The sequence below is a fragment of the Scardinius erythrophthalmus genome (assembly GCF_964197995.2).
Source record: "Scardinius erythrophthalmus genome assembly, chromosome: 21".
Taxonomy (NCBI): Eukaryota; Metazoa; Chordata; class Actinopteri; order Cypriniformes; family Leuciscidae; genus Scardinius; species Scardinius erythrophthalmus.
The window spans coordinates 5695172-5711236 of record NC_138241.1 but is presented as its reverse complement, the minus strand read 5'-3'; the positions used below and the strand labels follow the sequence as shown (position 1 = coordinate 5711236).

Here is a 16065-nt window from a genome sequence, read left to right as displayed (position 1 = left end):
TCACAAATCGCAGCAGTTAGTTGTACAGTCTCAATTATAAATACAATCAATCTAACATGACTTGAAGGCAGCAATAATCATTCGCATTGACTAAAATGTTTACCTGATGAACACAAGATCAAATGAACTTCTATTGTTCTGTAAGTTATCTGTTTTATTTTTCTTTAAAGTAATCAGCTATTCCTGGAAAACTAAACATCTAAAAAGGAGTCTGTCCCTTGAGGGAAAAGGCAAAATATTATAATCTGTCATCTAGCTCATTAATATGCAAATTGAATCCTGTTTAGTCAGTCATTTTACCATGCGAGTAAGGTTGTTATATGCCACATCATATTTGTAGAGATGTAGAAAACATAACATTGATGCCTTTTCAATTTGAATATTAATGAGGTTTAAATCATTTGCTGCTCTTCCAGATTTAACAGGTTCTTGCATTTATTAAAGTGTACACAACAAACATCTTCGTAAGATAGATCTTTAAACAGGGCAAGCAATTCTGGGACAGACCAAATCCTATTTGGAAGAGTTAAATGGCTCTGTCTTTGAACTGAATAATGCATTGACAGTGCACATCAAAATATGCACTGCATTTTAGAGCGAAAGACCAAGTAAACCAAAAGCCACTCGTGCAAGTTCAGCAAATACACAACAATATGAGAACCTCAAAAGGTCAATATTGAACTTCACAATTTCCATGAAACTAGGGCTTGCAGATTTAGGTAACCACTTAACTGTTCAGATTTTCTTGGATGTTGATCCAAATGCGATCTGTGATTATGACACGGGTAACTGCTAAACAATATTGCTATACAGTTGAAGACACTGTCATGTAAGTTTGCAGAAATAAAATATTTTAACTTGTGTGATGGTGCGACAATTTGGGAGGGATGGTGCACCACAATTATAATATTATGTAAATTGTAAACATCTCAAAAGTAAGACCACAAGATAACATAGCAGAGAGGTACATTTACTATTTTTATTGACTGTTAAGATAGTACATTTATTTTGAAACTCAGTTACAAATAGTCAAAAGGTGAAGAAACAGGATTATTCCCAGGTCAGCCTGGTGACGGGAAACAGGCGAAAGAACAAAACAGAAGTCCATTTCACACTTTTATAAGCCCTCCAAAAAACAATATGGCACTGGTATAACATCCAAAATTAATATAGGGCCTGATGAAATATCTGCAGTATATGCTATACATGCAGAAAAATTATTTTGTTAGAATTCAATAAATAAATAATGGGTAAATAATAATAATAATAATAATAATAATTACAAAAAAATATAATATTTATATCTGTCCCACATTCTGCCTGCAACTGTGTTCTTGCACAATTCCCGCTCATTAAACATTTGATAATAAAACCTAAGAAGTGACACAATTTGGAGTCGGTCATCAGCTTGGCAGGAAGACAAGTAGAACATATCTAGCCTATCTCTCTATTCTCATTTTTTAACACATATTGTCAAACTTCTTTATAATTTATGGGAAATATGATGTAGTGTAGGCAAAATCTATAACACTGTTATCAGTATTTAAAATGTATTTACTTTATAAATGTGTATTTTAGCAGTAAATTTTGTAAATTTGTAAAAAAAATTGTTTTTGTTATAGCAGCTAGAAAATTAAAAAAAAAAAAACTTAAAAACAAATAATAGTTTTAAGCTGCATTTAGACACATTTTGGCAAAGATTGGGAACCTTTTTAATAAAATAAACTAAAGCTCAAATATATTTTTAGTAACTATGAGGTGAAAAAAACATTTTGTGACAGTTTGTAAAAACCCCCCAAAAAACTCTGCTCAAGTACTGACAATTTTATGATTTTATGAACAAAATCGTTCCATATTTTTGTTACCTGATTTATATGCACCTGCTCTGATCATAACCATCAAACTGTGGGATAACCTCCAATAAACCACTTGCAAAGAACATGCTGGTCCAATAACTTCCTCTGACGTTTATCGAACCAGGAAATGTAGTTTTTCCACCGCTCACGTCTTTAGCACTGTTACCGGTCAGACCCACCTGAATTTGAACTGATCATGCTGTAGCTGAGTTAAATTTAGAGAAATTCAAAGAACGTGTCATTCGTCATCTCCTACGCTAATTATTTCCCCTCCGCTGCAGAGCGGGCACTCACGGACTACATTTCCCATGATCCCGTGCTGTTTTACCGTGTTAGCGCACGCGACATGTCAACAAACACCAAAGTCACACACTGGAGTGAATCTGGGCTGTAACAGTTATCACAGCATGATCGGTAAGCCCATATTTATTAACAGCGACCTATGGCTGTCCGTAGGCTATAATAACTATGCCTTTATTTCCATTTGAAACAGATTTCAGACCGGTGATCAATGGTGTGTCATTTGACATTAGGCTACCTTCACATGACAGCTCACTGCGCTCTTCAAATAATCAACATAGCACAGCATAATTGTTTAATAAAGAAATAAGGCATAATCATATCAAATGTTGTAAAATACATCTCAGTGTAAAGCATTGGGTTCTAGGTTATACTTCAAATTACGCGAATTCAAATAAATGTGAAGGAGAGTTTTGACAAATTTAAATCTTATTGACTTTTTCACCAACAAGATCTACTACTACTACTAATATGAGGCTAGTTGACTTTTTACCTTTTTACCTTTTTTTTTTTATTTATTCAGGGTGAGTTTTGGAAGTCTGCATTTATTTGCAGACACCTTAAAATATTTATGAAATAGGCTACAAAACAATTCAAGAAACAGCAAAAATGATAAGGTAACATACATAAATATCCAATATTTGTTTTCATCTATAATGTGATTAATACATTTATAGCATTTAAATAGATGACAATTTCTCCAACAAACATGTGACAGTATATTTATAAAGAACACAGTTCAGCCATTTAGTTAAAAATCCCTTGTGTAGTTGACTGAGTATATGTCGGTGTGATTTTATTGTGCGCACCTATTTACCCAACAGCTGTTAAAATTGATGACACTAACATTTGGGTATAGAGGACATAATTAAAAAAATGAGCTTTAGAAGTACAAGATGTTTGAAACCCACATACAAAGAGAATACAAGAATGTGTGTCAAACCATTGAGTTACAGAGAGCTGTCAGACTTTTGAGACCCAGAGAGCTGTATGACTTTAAAGAAAACTTTCCTGTGTGACATGAAAACATTAATGCTCATATGAATGCATTTAATACTCGTTTGGAGGAAATCATATTTGCAGTCATTCTCGTGTTACGCAGCACGTTTGAGCTTCAGCAAGAGGTTTGTTCTCCCTCGTCAAGTAGGTTCGGTTGAGCTTTAGTCCAGTCATTTTAAGCCAAAATGGAGGTCAACCTTGAACAAATTGCAACAGAAGCAAACGCAACTGATTTTGTATCCTCAATATGTCCTGAGTAAGGAAAAAAAACTCTTACTTGAGGGTAAGAATTTTAACCTTTAGATATCACCATGAAAATTACTGAGTTGATTACTTACATCAAGACAAACAAAAAACGTATTACAAGTTTTTTTTAAATGGTTTGTTAACATGGACAAACGGTGCATAATCTATTTACGTATGTGCTAATTTGCATAAATACCACAACAGATCTAAACATTGGATATAGCCAGGTGAAATTGTCTTGTTGAATCTTGTTGACACATAACAGTAAAATACTTAATGTTAAGGTTTGAATGGAACAGATTTAGGCTACCCATGAGCATTAATACATAGAGGCGGGAAGAAGTACTTTAGAAACCAGCCTTTATTAATTATTATTGCAGAGATGGGTTTGGGGCTGGGTCTGTGGGACTGTTTCTGGGGGTTCACTTTTTATTTTGCCTACCTTTTGTCTTCTGCATTCTCCTTACCATTGTCTCCTGTTCTTCCCTCAGACTCGTCCCCCAGAAACAGTCCCACAGACCCAGCCCCAAACCCAGTCTCTTAAAAATTAATAAAGGCTGGTTTCTAAAGTACTTCTTCCCGCCTCTATGTATTAATGCTCATGGGTATCAACTCAGTAATTTTCATGGTGATATCTAAAGGTTAAAATATTTACCCTATTCAAGTAAGAAAAAGAATGAATAGGCGTATGATATTTGGGTCCTTTTCATAACTTTCCCCTAATGGGATTCTTCAGGGCTTTTTTTTTCTTACTCAGTCAGGACATATTGAGGATACAAAATCAGTTGAGTTTGCTTCTGTTGCAATTTGTTCAACCTTCTTTCATAAAATGACTGGACTACTTCTGTTTTTGTTTGCTGATCTATGTTTATATGTGAATAAAAGCCTAAATTCAATCTGTTCATCATATAAAGCGATCAAGTCTCTTTAGACAATTTGGACTAAACTGCACAATTTATATGAATTAGTTTTACAATCTTTTTATGAACTCTTTGAAGCGTCACAGCGGTAGTTGCATAGCTTTCAGTGGAGGGAAAGAAAGCTCTCAGATTTCATCAAAAAGATCTTCATTTGTGTTCTGAAGATGAACGAAAAGTCTTACAGGTTTGGAACGACATGAGGGTGAGTAAATGATGACAGAATTACATTTTTTGGGAACTATCCCTTTAATCTAAGTTCTGTCTGTGAAACCAGGCCTATATAGAATTCGATTGTAGCATAGCCTATTTTCCGGTAAAACTTTCTCTCATGCATCTTTCAGCAGATGTTTTCTCAAAGCAAAATTCTTTTGTCCTTTTTAGGTGTCTCGCATAATTTTTCGACCCGTCATATTCCACTTCCCTTTGCCTGCCTAGATTATCTGTGAAAAATGATATCAATGTTGAATCTGAAATAAATCGTTAGAGCTTCTCAGCCTGAGTCTGCCTTTGGACTGCTGGGCTCTGAAGAAGACGTATTGATTGTGTCTTTTCGAGTGTCTCGGTACGGGGCTCGCTGATCCCCGCGAGACAGGGATTTGGTTTGAGTGAACTGACTGGCGCTTGTCTGGCAGAATGAGCATGAATCAAGCAGCACGCCTCCACCCTCAGGCACAGCATCTCCTGCTATTGGAACAATATCTGTGCCAATAGTCATGTCACGTAAGCTTGTTTTTATATTGACTGAGCTGTGAGGAGAACTAACTCTCGTCCCGCCAGGGTAGGGCATGTTCAGCAGCACCAAAATCTGTCTCGCATCAATGCGTCTGGATATGTTTTTTGATTAGAAAAGATTTAAAATGGCTTGAATTGGATGCAATAATCTTGCATCTTTTTAATGTTCAAATGCTGCACTCCATACAAATGCTTCTATTCAGAATACCGAGCTGAATGCTCTTAGGACAGTCTGCAACATAATTCATTACTTTTGACATATTTGACAACACTCAAGCAATTATTTTAGGGTTAGGTGTCTCTCAAGAGCACAATGGTTATGATCATTTACTCAACTCTATCTGTGAAGTGCAAAACTAAATGTTTCATTGTCTGAGCTGCTTTTGTCCATACAAGGAAAGTCGATGGTGGTTTATACTGTCATAAATGACTAAAAAGCTTCATAAAAGTATCATAAAAATAGTCCATACGACTTGTACATAATATTCTATAAATCTTCAGAAGAAATGGAAACAGACCTAAATGGAAGTTGTTTTTCACACTGTTAATTTAGTGTCGTTAGTACTTCAGTATCAGCTTACTTTATTTTAGTTAGTTGCCAAGGCAACATTTCTAATTTCAGTTCGTTTTTTTTAGTTTAAGTTTTTTGTTAACAATTTATATTTAATTTCAGCTCTATTTCAATTCATGAAATCGATCCTTAATAGTTTTAGTTCGAGTTTTAGTGAAATTATAGTGTTGTGTCGCGATGTGTCTTGTGAAACATGAGTACTGATGGGCTTTTGTAAGAATGTAGTGGGGCTTAGGCAGTGTACACGTGTTTGTGTGTTCTTTTGCTTGCTAGTGTAAATATCAGCACTTTTTATTTCGTGCTTCACAGAGGAAAATGAACGATGTGTGGAGAAAGGTCATATGAAGCCTCTGATGGGGAAGAATTGTTGGATTTTTTAATAAAAAGCCATAGATTTTTGATGATTTAGCATTATATATATCATTTTTTTTTCCATGTTATTTTTTTAAATGTCAACCAACCTTATGATAAAATAAAGTGCATGTTTTATTCCTGAGCTGTCAGACTACTTTGTGTAAGAGGTATTTGTGTATGTGCTGTCTCAAGATTCAGAAGTGTAGTCGCTGTCTTCTGTCAGGTCCTCTTCGGATGTCTCTGAGTGTTACAAGAAGTTGAAGGAGCCACGTTTCCTGTGGTCTTTCTTGAAAACCATCTATATTTGAGACATTTCCCCACTGTAGGTTTTATCTCTTCTTTTTTTAAGCATGCTCTAGTTTCTAAATACAACACTTCATTTTACATTTTGTCCCGTCCTGTCTTTCTACTGTCCGCATGACGTTGCTTATGGAAGCTGAGACAGTATCTGGTCTGATTCGTCATAGCATCCTACAGTGTGTTGCTGTATTGCTCTTAGTCTGCACATAGATAAAAGAACAGCTTTCATGCTTGAAATCTTTCATGTTTATTGGTCACTCTGACAAAAAAAAAAAGAAAGGAAAGGTTTTAAGATTTTCTGAAGAAATGTGAGTGATGCTTGCATTCAAACCTCACCGCTATAATATGCTAGACCTCAGTTGTTACCAGGCTGTTGTTGTGCACTTGCTAAGGTGTTTGACTGCAGTCGGTTACTTGGCCGTTGTTTGGTTGTTTTGGGTGGTTGCGGGCTCAAGACAAAATTGTATTCAGTTCTCTCTAGATAGTATGATGATCGCACAGTAAAACAACAACTCAACTCTCCTTGTCCAGCTGTAGAGTTGAAGTATCATTCCTGCCTTTAGCACAAGCACCAAAAGCAGCCCATACTAATTCTCTAAGTTCCCTTTAATAGAAAAATATGCATTTTCATTCCTTCATACATGGTTGCAACAACATTTAGTTCAAATTTTTTAAGTGCCATTGTTAAAAAATGCTATTGACTGAAATTTCAAAGACGTTCAGTTCTTCTGCTTTAAAATGTTATGCCATATGTATATGTACCTTCCTGACAAAAACAAAACACAAACAAGTGAATAGAGGTTGATGATATTTCAACGCGTTGGTGTAGATATAGAAAATGGGTAAAATTCAACAATTTCACAATTTTTTTTACAAAAGTGAAACTGCAAATGATGGAGCCACATTGAGATATCTCTGGAAATCAACCATATTTGGCCATAAAAATTAAGATGCCAAAAAAAAATATTTGTTAAGAATTAGAATCTAAAAGGATATCTTTAATACTTCTTGAGTTACAGGCTCGCAAACTTTGGGCAAAACACACAAGAAGCGTTTTTGCCATTTTTGAACTGTCACCGTTGGCATTTAATGCAAGATTTATAAAGTAAACAGATTTAACGAATAGACCTACCAATCTCTGTGTAAAACTAAAATAAAGACACTTTCATCTTCCTAAAGTCATTTTTACCCCCTGTTATCGTGACTTCAAATATCAAGTTAAAATTGTCATTTTGACCCTCCTCTACAAAATAGTGGATTACTCAGTAATTATACATCCATGACACTTAATATTTTGAAAAATCAATGTTTTTAAAAACTGCGTTACACACCACTGCTGGAATCCACACACATTTGGCGGGTGTTAATGTCAAGTCCTGCTTATAATAACAAATCAGGGTTTGTGTACTGAATACTGATATGACCATTACTTTTTATGGCTTTTAGTGTTTTGAAAATTGTGATGGGATTTGGGGCTTAATTTGATCAAAATACGGAAACTTATTAATTTTGGATGACTAATACACACACACACACACACACACACACACACACACACACACACACACACACACACACACACACACACACACACACACACACACACACACACACACACACACATACACACACACACACACACAAACAAGCTAGCTAGCTACTCCCTGACTCTTCTTTGCTGTTTACAAGACTGTTATAGAGACCGATGTCTCAGGACAGCTATTTCAGGGATATCTCTCAGGCAGTAGGGACATGTAATGTGCAATATACCAAAAAATATTGCTTGCTGCATTTTTAAGATGGGATAATACTGTGTGCGCTTCTCATAACAATCATATTTTGTTGTAAAAGCCATTTGAGGTTTGCAGTACCGTCCCCAAAGCAGATTCTATCAGGGGAAAATCAACCCCACTATAGACCCTGAACAGAAACACAGGTAAAGTAAAGGGTTTGTATATTGGGTTCAGCGCTAATGTTTTTCCTGTGCTGTCCTCTGGTGGAGACGGATAGAGACAGATTGACAGTGGATATCTGTCCAAAGTGGAAGTGATCAGGGGGTCAGGAGGGTCTGCTTATAAACTCAGTCAGAGAAGAGAGAGAGAGAGAGAGCGCCGTGTCGGTCCTCTCTCGGGACGGCAGTGCAAAGGGACAGGATTATTTACTCGCTGTGTTTGGAGTCCAAGGAGAGAATAAATTGCTATTGATTTTTGCAGTTAAGTGTCTTTCCTGCCTCCAGACTGACTGTGGGCAAAGAATAATTTGCTTTAATATGTATCCACATTCGTCTTGCCTCTTTTTCTCCATGTCCAATGTGGAACGTTTTTTTTTGACGCAGCATTTTCTCTCGCTGTCAGCACTCAGACCATCATATACATTGCGCTACACTCGGAGCCTCTGTGTAGATCTGATGAGGCTGCTGCTCATAACTGAAATTGAATCTTAAATCTTGAAGTTGGCATGTACTGTATTAGAAATGCTATTTTATGACGCGAGGGCCACAGAACAGCAGTGGACTCAAGCTGCATGTGTCTCTATTTGCATGCTTTTATCTTATGCAAACTTTCTACTTCACTGGGGAGTTGAAAGTATATGTTGGAATATGTAGGAAGACAATGTGCCTGTATTGTAGCAGTAATACAGTGAGACCCAGTTCCTGCATCAGATTATCAATGTGCAATTTGCAATTAAGGAGCAATTTATGAGTGACATTGTTATGTGAATAAACAAATATAGGGCTCTATTAAGAAATTAATACTTTTATTCAGCAAGGATGCATTAAATTGATCACAATTGACAGTAAATACATTTATATATGTTACAAAAGATTTATTTCTATTTTAAATAAATGCTGTTCTTTTGGACTTCATAAAAATATCCTGAAAAAACATTGATTTCAACATTGATAATAATAAGAAAATGTTTCTTGTGCAGCAAATCATCATATTAGAATGATTTCTGAAGGATCATGTGACACTGAAGACTGGAGTAATGATGCTGAAAATTCAGCTTTGATCACAGGAATAAATGTTATTAATAGTATTATTGCTTTTACTGTATTTGGATCAAATAAATGCAGCCTTGGTGAGCACAATTGGCTTCTTTCAAAAACATTTAAAAAAATCTTACCAACCCCAAACTTTTGAATGATTACCAGTGACTACAGAAAAAAATAATATTCACAAAGTATATACATGTATTGCTTGTATCTTTTTTATCTTAAATATGTGCAGCTTTAACTGACCAAATAACTAAAATACATTTTGACAAATGAAAATTAATATAAAGTGTTATGAAGCACTATGAAGCTATATCATTCTCATTAGTATGAAAATTCACATTCATGAACATTCAAATATATATATGAAAATACTTTAATCAAACTTCATAACTAACATTCTATGAGGTGCACATTAACTACCTCATTGTTTTTTAATAGAAGATGTCCTACTAAGGTGTCTGCTTTTCTCATGGATATTAATGACATTACTTATTTGCTAACTGGCAGATATTTTTTCACTAATCAGTTGGAGAATTAAAGAATCTGGTGAAATTGTGGCTCATAAATTTTTAATGATGTTACTTGACTGGACTCTTCCATAAGGTGTCCGGGCAACACCTGCGTGACCCTAGTCAATTTACTTGTTCAGAAATCATAATTACATTGTGCACTTGAACGATTTTAGATGGAATAAAAAGGACTTTCATTTTCCATTTCATAAACACCATGCCACAATAGAAAAACAACAACAACACACACACAGAATGCAAGAACATGTCCTGTGTGAATGCAAAAAAATTCTCAATGTATTTGCACAGACATAAACAAAAATAGCCTATAAGGTTTATTTTGAGGCGGTTATCTGAGGTTATTATGGTGTTATTTATAAGTTTTAACCAGGTGTCAGATGTGCAGGTTTTCGCACTGCTCTATATTATATTATGAATATTTTCGGATTGCACAGATTCGGCCTGTGGCGTTTATGATCACTAGTCCCACTGCTTTAATTAGCCTCCAGTAATAAGCCTCAAGTAATCAGGCTGGACTTTACATAAAATGATCATTGCGTTAATTAGCAACAGTTTCTAATGCACAATCTAAGCATATCTATGCCTCAGAGCCCGTAGTCACATTCGGTTTCAATTTGCATTCAAATGCAAGCGTCTACCTAAATTCATTACCATAAAATTAATTTGTACTCAACTTTGAGGTTTGAGGGACATTTGTCAGAAACTGAATAAAGTCACAAGAAAACCATCACAAACTCCCCTGTTGCGTAAGAGACTGTTGGTAGTATTAGCAGTAGAGGTCGAGTGATTGGTCGTTTTTGCCGATTCGGCAATATTCGGCACCGATAACCGATTTCTGGAACAATTACAAGATACTGATACATGATACCGGGTTGCATCCACTGTTTGAGCGGCTGAGAAGGATGTGCTGGCATTAAACGATACGAGAGCGACCTCTAGAGGCGAAAAACAAACTATCACTGACGCCTTTTGGAGTTTGTTTTGACACGCAAGACATTTTCTATGCGGATTTAAAACAGACAGTGAAATGGTATGTTATACAGTGACAATAATACGAGATATAAACTCGCAATTGCGAGAAAAATCTGAATTTCGAGTTTGTTTCTCGCAATTGTGTTTTTTATCTCGCAATTCTGACTTTATAACATGAAATTCAATTCTGAGAAATAAAGTCAGAATTGCGAGATGTAAACTTGCAATTATGAGATAAAAAGTCGCAATTATCTTTTAAAATGTTTTATTCTGTGGTGGAAACAAGCTTCCATAGTAATGTTTGTTTTCATTAAGTGGGCCTATCTTTTTTTTTTTTTATATCGGTTGATTAATCGGTTACCGGCCAGCATGGGCCAACCTAGTTATCGTTGTCGGTAAATGTCACTATTGGTCGACATCTAATTAGCAGTGATTAGCAAGCACAAGTTCCTTCTTTGAAAAGGTAATCTTAATCTCATGCTGTTTAGGACTGATGGTATGTGCATCAGGAGAGAGTGTAATTATCAAGTGAGGTTTTGGGTTAAAGGTTAAAATCCAAGGGTGATAGAAAATCTTCATTTTCAAACGCAAGCTATTTCTCTCTGGAGCAGAACTCTTTATATTCCTTTCGTAGAAAGTCAGTTCATTTCCCGCTGAACATGGAAATGACTAATTTTCCATTTACATCTTTCAACATTTCAGAGCTTTTTATAACCCGATGACCTTTTAAGAGAACAAATTTGAGATTTAAGGCCATACTATTTACTGCTTTTCAGGCTGCCAAGAGGGAATTCAAATAGTGTATTTTAATCACATATTAACATTCGGGAGCTCTTTTAGCTCTTTATCTGAAGCCTGATATGTCTTTTCAGTCATATTTCCGCTTATTGGTTCCACCCGAGGCTCAGAAAAAGAAGAGACTTTGAGAAATCGTGGCTTTGGCGTGTGCTGGCAGAAAGGAAATTGGTGTGTCAATCACAGGTTTTCATATCTCCAAGCGAGCTGTCATGAGAATCAGAGAAATGGATGGAGACGCTGAAAGCAAAGAGTGGCAATAAATAGCATAGGTTGGAGAAAGTGAGTAAAGGGGTAGATACCACAACAGCAGAGTGCAAGTGCTGCTATCTAATTACCCCCGCACATTGCAGAGCTATTGCTGAAATTGAACAGGATAATGACTGCACTGCTGTCAGTCAATACTAGTACAGGGTCAGTGGATTTGCACCGATATGTTTGTCGCCCGAGCTTAAAGTCTATCATTAGGCCACTTTTAAGGGTCTACAAGGTCGTTTATGTCCCGAATGCTGTCATTCATTGCAGCGCTTTCCAGATAATGGAATACGTGCATCGTGCCTGAATGTCTGCGGTAAATGACAGCATAAAAGGACGGCTTAAACCCTTGTGCGTGAACAAAACACAGTGTGCGTGTTGTTTTCCACTGTGACTGGGGAGACTGAAAGTTTTTCAGAAATTAATGAGCTGTGAAGATTTCTTTTATAAGAGAAATGTCATTCTTTTGAGGAGGCTTTTATGTTTATTATAATATCAGGACAATGTCACCCTGACCATTTTTGTCTCCCAAAAAATGAAATTCTGAAATTAAAAACATGTCCATTGTAGAAGAGGTGTATTGATCCATTATATGTCTCTGAAATTAATTATATATATATATATATATATATATATATATATATATATTTTTTTTTAATAAAGTAAATAAATCCTATATAGTAAATAAAGAAAATGCAGCGTGTTATTGATCACTATTTTCACTGAAATTAATGTAAATGAGGACTGGGCTGTCTGTCAAGCTCCAAAATGAGGTAAAAGGGGAAGCTTTTCAAGATTATCAAATGGAAAGCTTGAAAGATCAAGTATCCGTTAATTGTAATTGTATGGAAAAGAGCAACCAGGACATTCTTTCAAATTTCTGTTAGAGATGCACCGAAATTTCGGCTACTGAGATTTTTCGTCTGAAAAAGCTATTTTCGGTTTTGGAGGGCTGAAATAAGTCATTTTTACTGTGTTCAGCGTCTATTTCGTGCTCAGTGGATTTTATGTTCCACAGAAGTAATGCAGGTTTAGAACGACATGAGGGTGATTAAATTCTATGTATTTTTTTGGTCACATATTCCACTTTGACATTTGAAACGCTTAGTAATCTTCATGTTTCTACTTTCTACCAAGCACAAAACCTTCATACTTTGGCAGTGTCTCTAAAATACCTACAATTTGTGTATGTATAGACTTACTGCAGGACTAATGCGTTTTCCCTCTCTTGCTCTTAGGACCCCAATCCCATTCTTGAAACACCTCACTTTGATCCATTTTCCCTGAATTAATGTTTTATTGTTTAGTCAATGATTAGACCTAGGAATAATTTCATGGTTCAGTTGTGCCGGTGTGTGAATAGCCACCTGAAACACGCTGGGCTCCTTCTCTGAATACCTCACTTTATAATTAAAACTTGAGGATGGGGTCTGGAAAACAAATTCTGCCTGAAATTGGAATTGGTTACACAGACTCATGCAAATGTGAGATGGCGGCAACCGCCCCAGGCCTGACGTGAAGGACGCAGGTGAAACATTTCTCACTGGGGATAAATCACAAAATGGGAAAAACTAGAGAAAAGATTAGAAGAGCAGTATGTTAGTCATAGGCCAAAATCTTAACAATAACGGTATATCACATAAAAAATAAATAAATAAATACTTCATCTCAATTTAATTCGGAACTTTGAACCAATAATTCATAACAAATGATTGATAAATGTGACACATTTCACTCAGAGTTTATTCTGTCATACTTAAAAACGTACAGTATATACTTATAACAGGATATATAACACCTAAGAAAATATTTTTCCTTAAAAAAATATATTTAGTATTTAGGCCTATATAAATACAGTTCTGTAGATGCAGGAAAAACAAACAAACAATCAGACAGTTAGATTTCCTTAGAAAGAAATGGATAGGAAGGACACTTTAAATGGATCAAAAGTGATAGTAAAGACACTTATCTCGGTTTCCACAGAAATATCATGATATCATAATGATTTCTGAAGGATCATGTGACACTGAAGACTGGAGTAATGATGCTGAAAATTCAAATTTGGTCACAGGAATAAATTACATTTTAAATGTATTCCTATAACATTTTTATAACAAATTAATAGAACAGTCATTTATATTGCAAAATATTGTTTACTGTATTATAATTAAATAAATGCAGCCTTGGTGAGCATAAGGAACGTAATAAACATTATAATCATAATTTTCTGTAAAAAAAAACATTACTGACAAACCTTTGAATGGTAGTGTGTGTAGATAGAGAAATAGACAGATGGATGGTCGGATGTATTTATTTTAGTAGGCTGGTTGTGTATAAGAGCACTTGTGCAGTGCTTTTAACTCTCGGACCTCTTGGATTCAGGCAAACAGAACACTTACTTTAAAGAGACTGCAGCTTAATGCTAAATAAACAATGCATTTTTCATGTAGAGCTCTTGAACTAAATCTAGCATTTTCAATTTCATCCTAGCTTTTCCTTTTTACGTTGCCTCATCCTTCTTGTTTTAAGTGCTTTATCGTTTTGCATCTATCAGCTGGTTTATAAGTGTCTGGTGGGCTGAAGCCAGTGTCCCTCAGGTGTGCTGGCCCCGGTGCCACCGGCACAGGTCGAGTCTCACTGCCTAATTACCATTGTTAATGATGTGCCTTTCTGCTCAACCTGTGCCTCAGTGATGGGCCATGACAGACAGACAGTCACGCTCTTGTGTCCAAAATCATCAACACCATTTGGTCCGCCTGTCAGTTTATTGCCTCCAACAGCAGTATATGAATTTATCTTCACAGAGACGAGGTCAGTAGATGTCAAGGCGAATCAGGGATGTTCATAATCTGATTTGAGGGACCAGCCGGGGACACAGATCTCAGCCGAATGGCCTGTGACATCATTTTAGACTTTGAGGCTTTTTTCACACTTGCTTCAATGGCTTGGTACGAACCCTAGTTTGATTTCACCCATGTTTCACCATGCGGGTCTCTCATTCCTCATGCAGAGGATTCATGTGTGATTCGCTAGTGCAGGTTCAGACATGATGCTCAGTGTTGGGGTAACACACATACAAGTAACGCGAGTTATGTAATCTGATTACTTTAAGTAACTAGTAAAGTAAGGCATTACTTTTAAATTTATGACAAAATATCTGAGTTAGGCTACTTTTTTAAATAATTAACACAAGTTTATAGACTGACATCTGTCCATGAGAGATATGCAAACTCTGAATATTATGCAAAGAATGTTAAATAACACATATAATCTCACTTTATTAACCAATGTCTTTGCTGCTTACCATTGATGATCCAGTTCAACCATACGAATAAGTAATGACTAGTTTATTGCTGAAGTAAGAGTGTTGAACTTTCTCCTCCTGTGTCCTATTCTTCTGCAATCCAGAATGGCAGCGCAGAATTTGAGCTGCGCCCTCTTCTGTACAGGCGTGAGTTTGCATTTCCTTCAGCCTGAAGCTTATTCATTTCACTTTTGGTGTGCAAGCATCTTTACATTTGCCAAAAATAAAAAAAAGTATTTCCATTAAAAGTATTCTAACACATTACTTTTAAAATAAACTTTCCCCAACGCTGCTGCTGCTGCATAGAAACACATAATCCCATTGCAGATCTAAGCAGGTGGAGCTGGGGGAGGTGGAGGGGTTCAGCACTGCAGGCCTAGTTTACAGCAAACACTGAACCAGACTATTTAAAGGGGTCTAATTTCTTATTTCTTAATTCAAATACCATCATGCAAGATCTTTTCATTAAAAGAAACGACAAAATTCAGATGACTTGCACTCAAATGAATCAGCCAGGACAATGTAATCAGAAGCTGCTGAGGCAAATTTTAAAGGGGTCATATAATGCCATTTTTGTACAAGCTAATATGATTCTTTAGGGTCTAAATTAAAAGTTTGTAATATACTTTAATTAAAAATTCTCATTAGTATTGTAAGAAAACACTAATTTTACCTGGTCAAAAACAGCTCTGTTTTTAGCACGCCGATTCAGTGAATGTGTCTTTAAATGATAATGAGCTTTGCTCAACCCGCCCCTCTGTTCTGTGCGTACACTGTTCATTATAAAAATAGCCGCATTCATCGTGAAGCGTGCAAGCTATTTGCAAAGATTCATATAAATATTAATATAAAGGTTAATAAAACGTTACACTCACTTCAGTTCTTCTGGAGGTGCAGCAGGAACACGAATAGTTGGTACCGATCCTTTTTCAG

General features: G+C 35.9%; 1 protein-coding gene across 3 annotated transcripts in view; it reads left to right on the top strand.

Annotated features, from left to right (window-relative positions):
• The first annotated feature begins 2180 nt into the window (after positions 1-2180).
• prkn (parkin RBR E3 ubiquitin protein ligase) overlaps positions 2181-16065 on the top strand; it is a 206021-nt gene continuing 192136 nt past the window's right edge. For 2 of the 3 annotated variants that reach the window (XM_081350922.1, XM_081350923.1), the window contains exon 1: positions 2181-2270. In XM_081350922.1, coding sequence (XP_081207048.1) covers positions 2264-2270 — 7 coding nt within the window. In that variant the 5' untranslated portion in view covers positions 2181-2263. Of the gene's footprint in view, positions 2271-6229; positions 6301-16065 lie in introns of those variants that run through there. The other variant, XM_081350924.1, reaches the window with a different exon arrangement.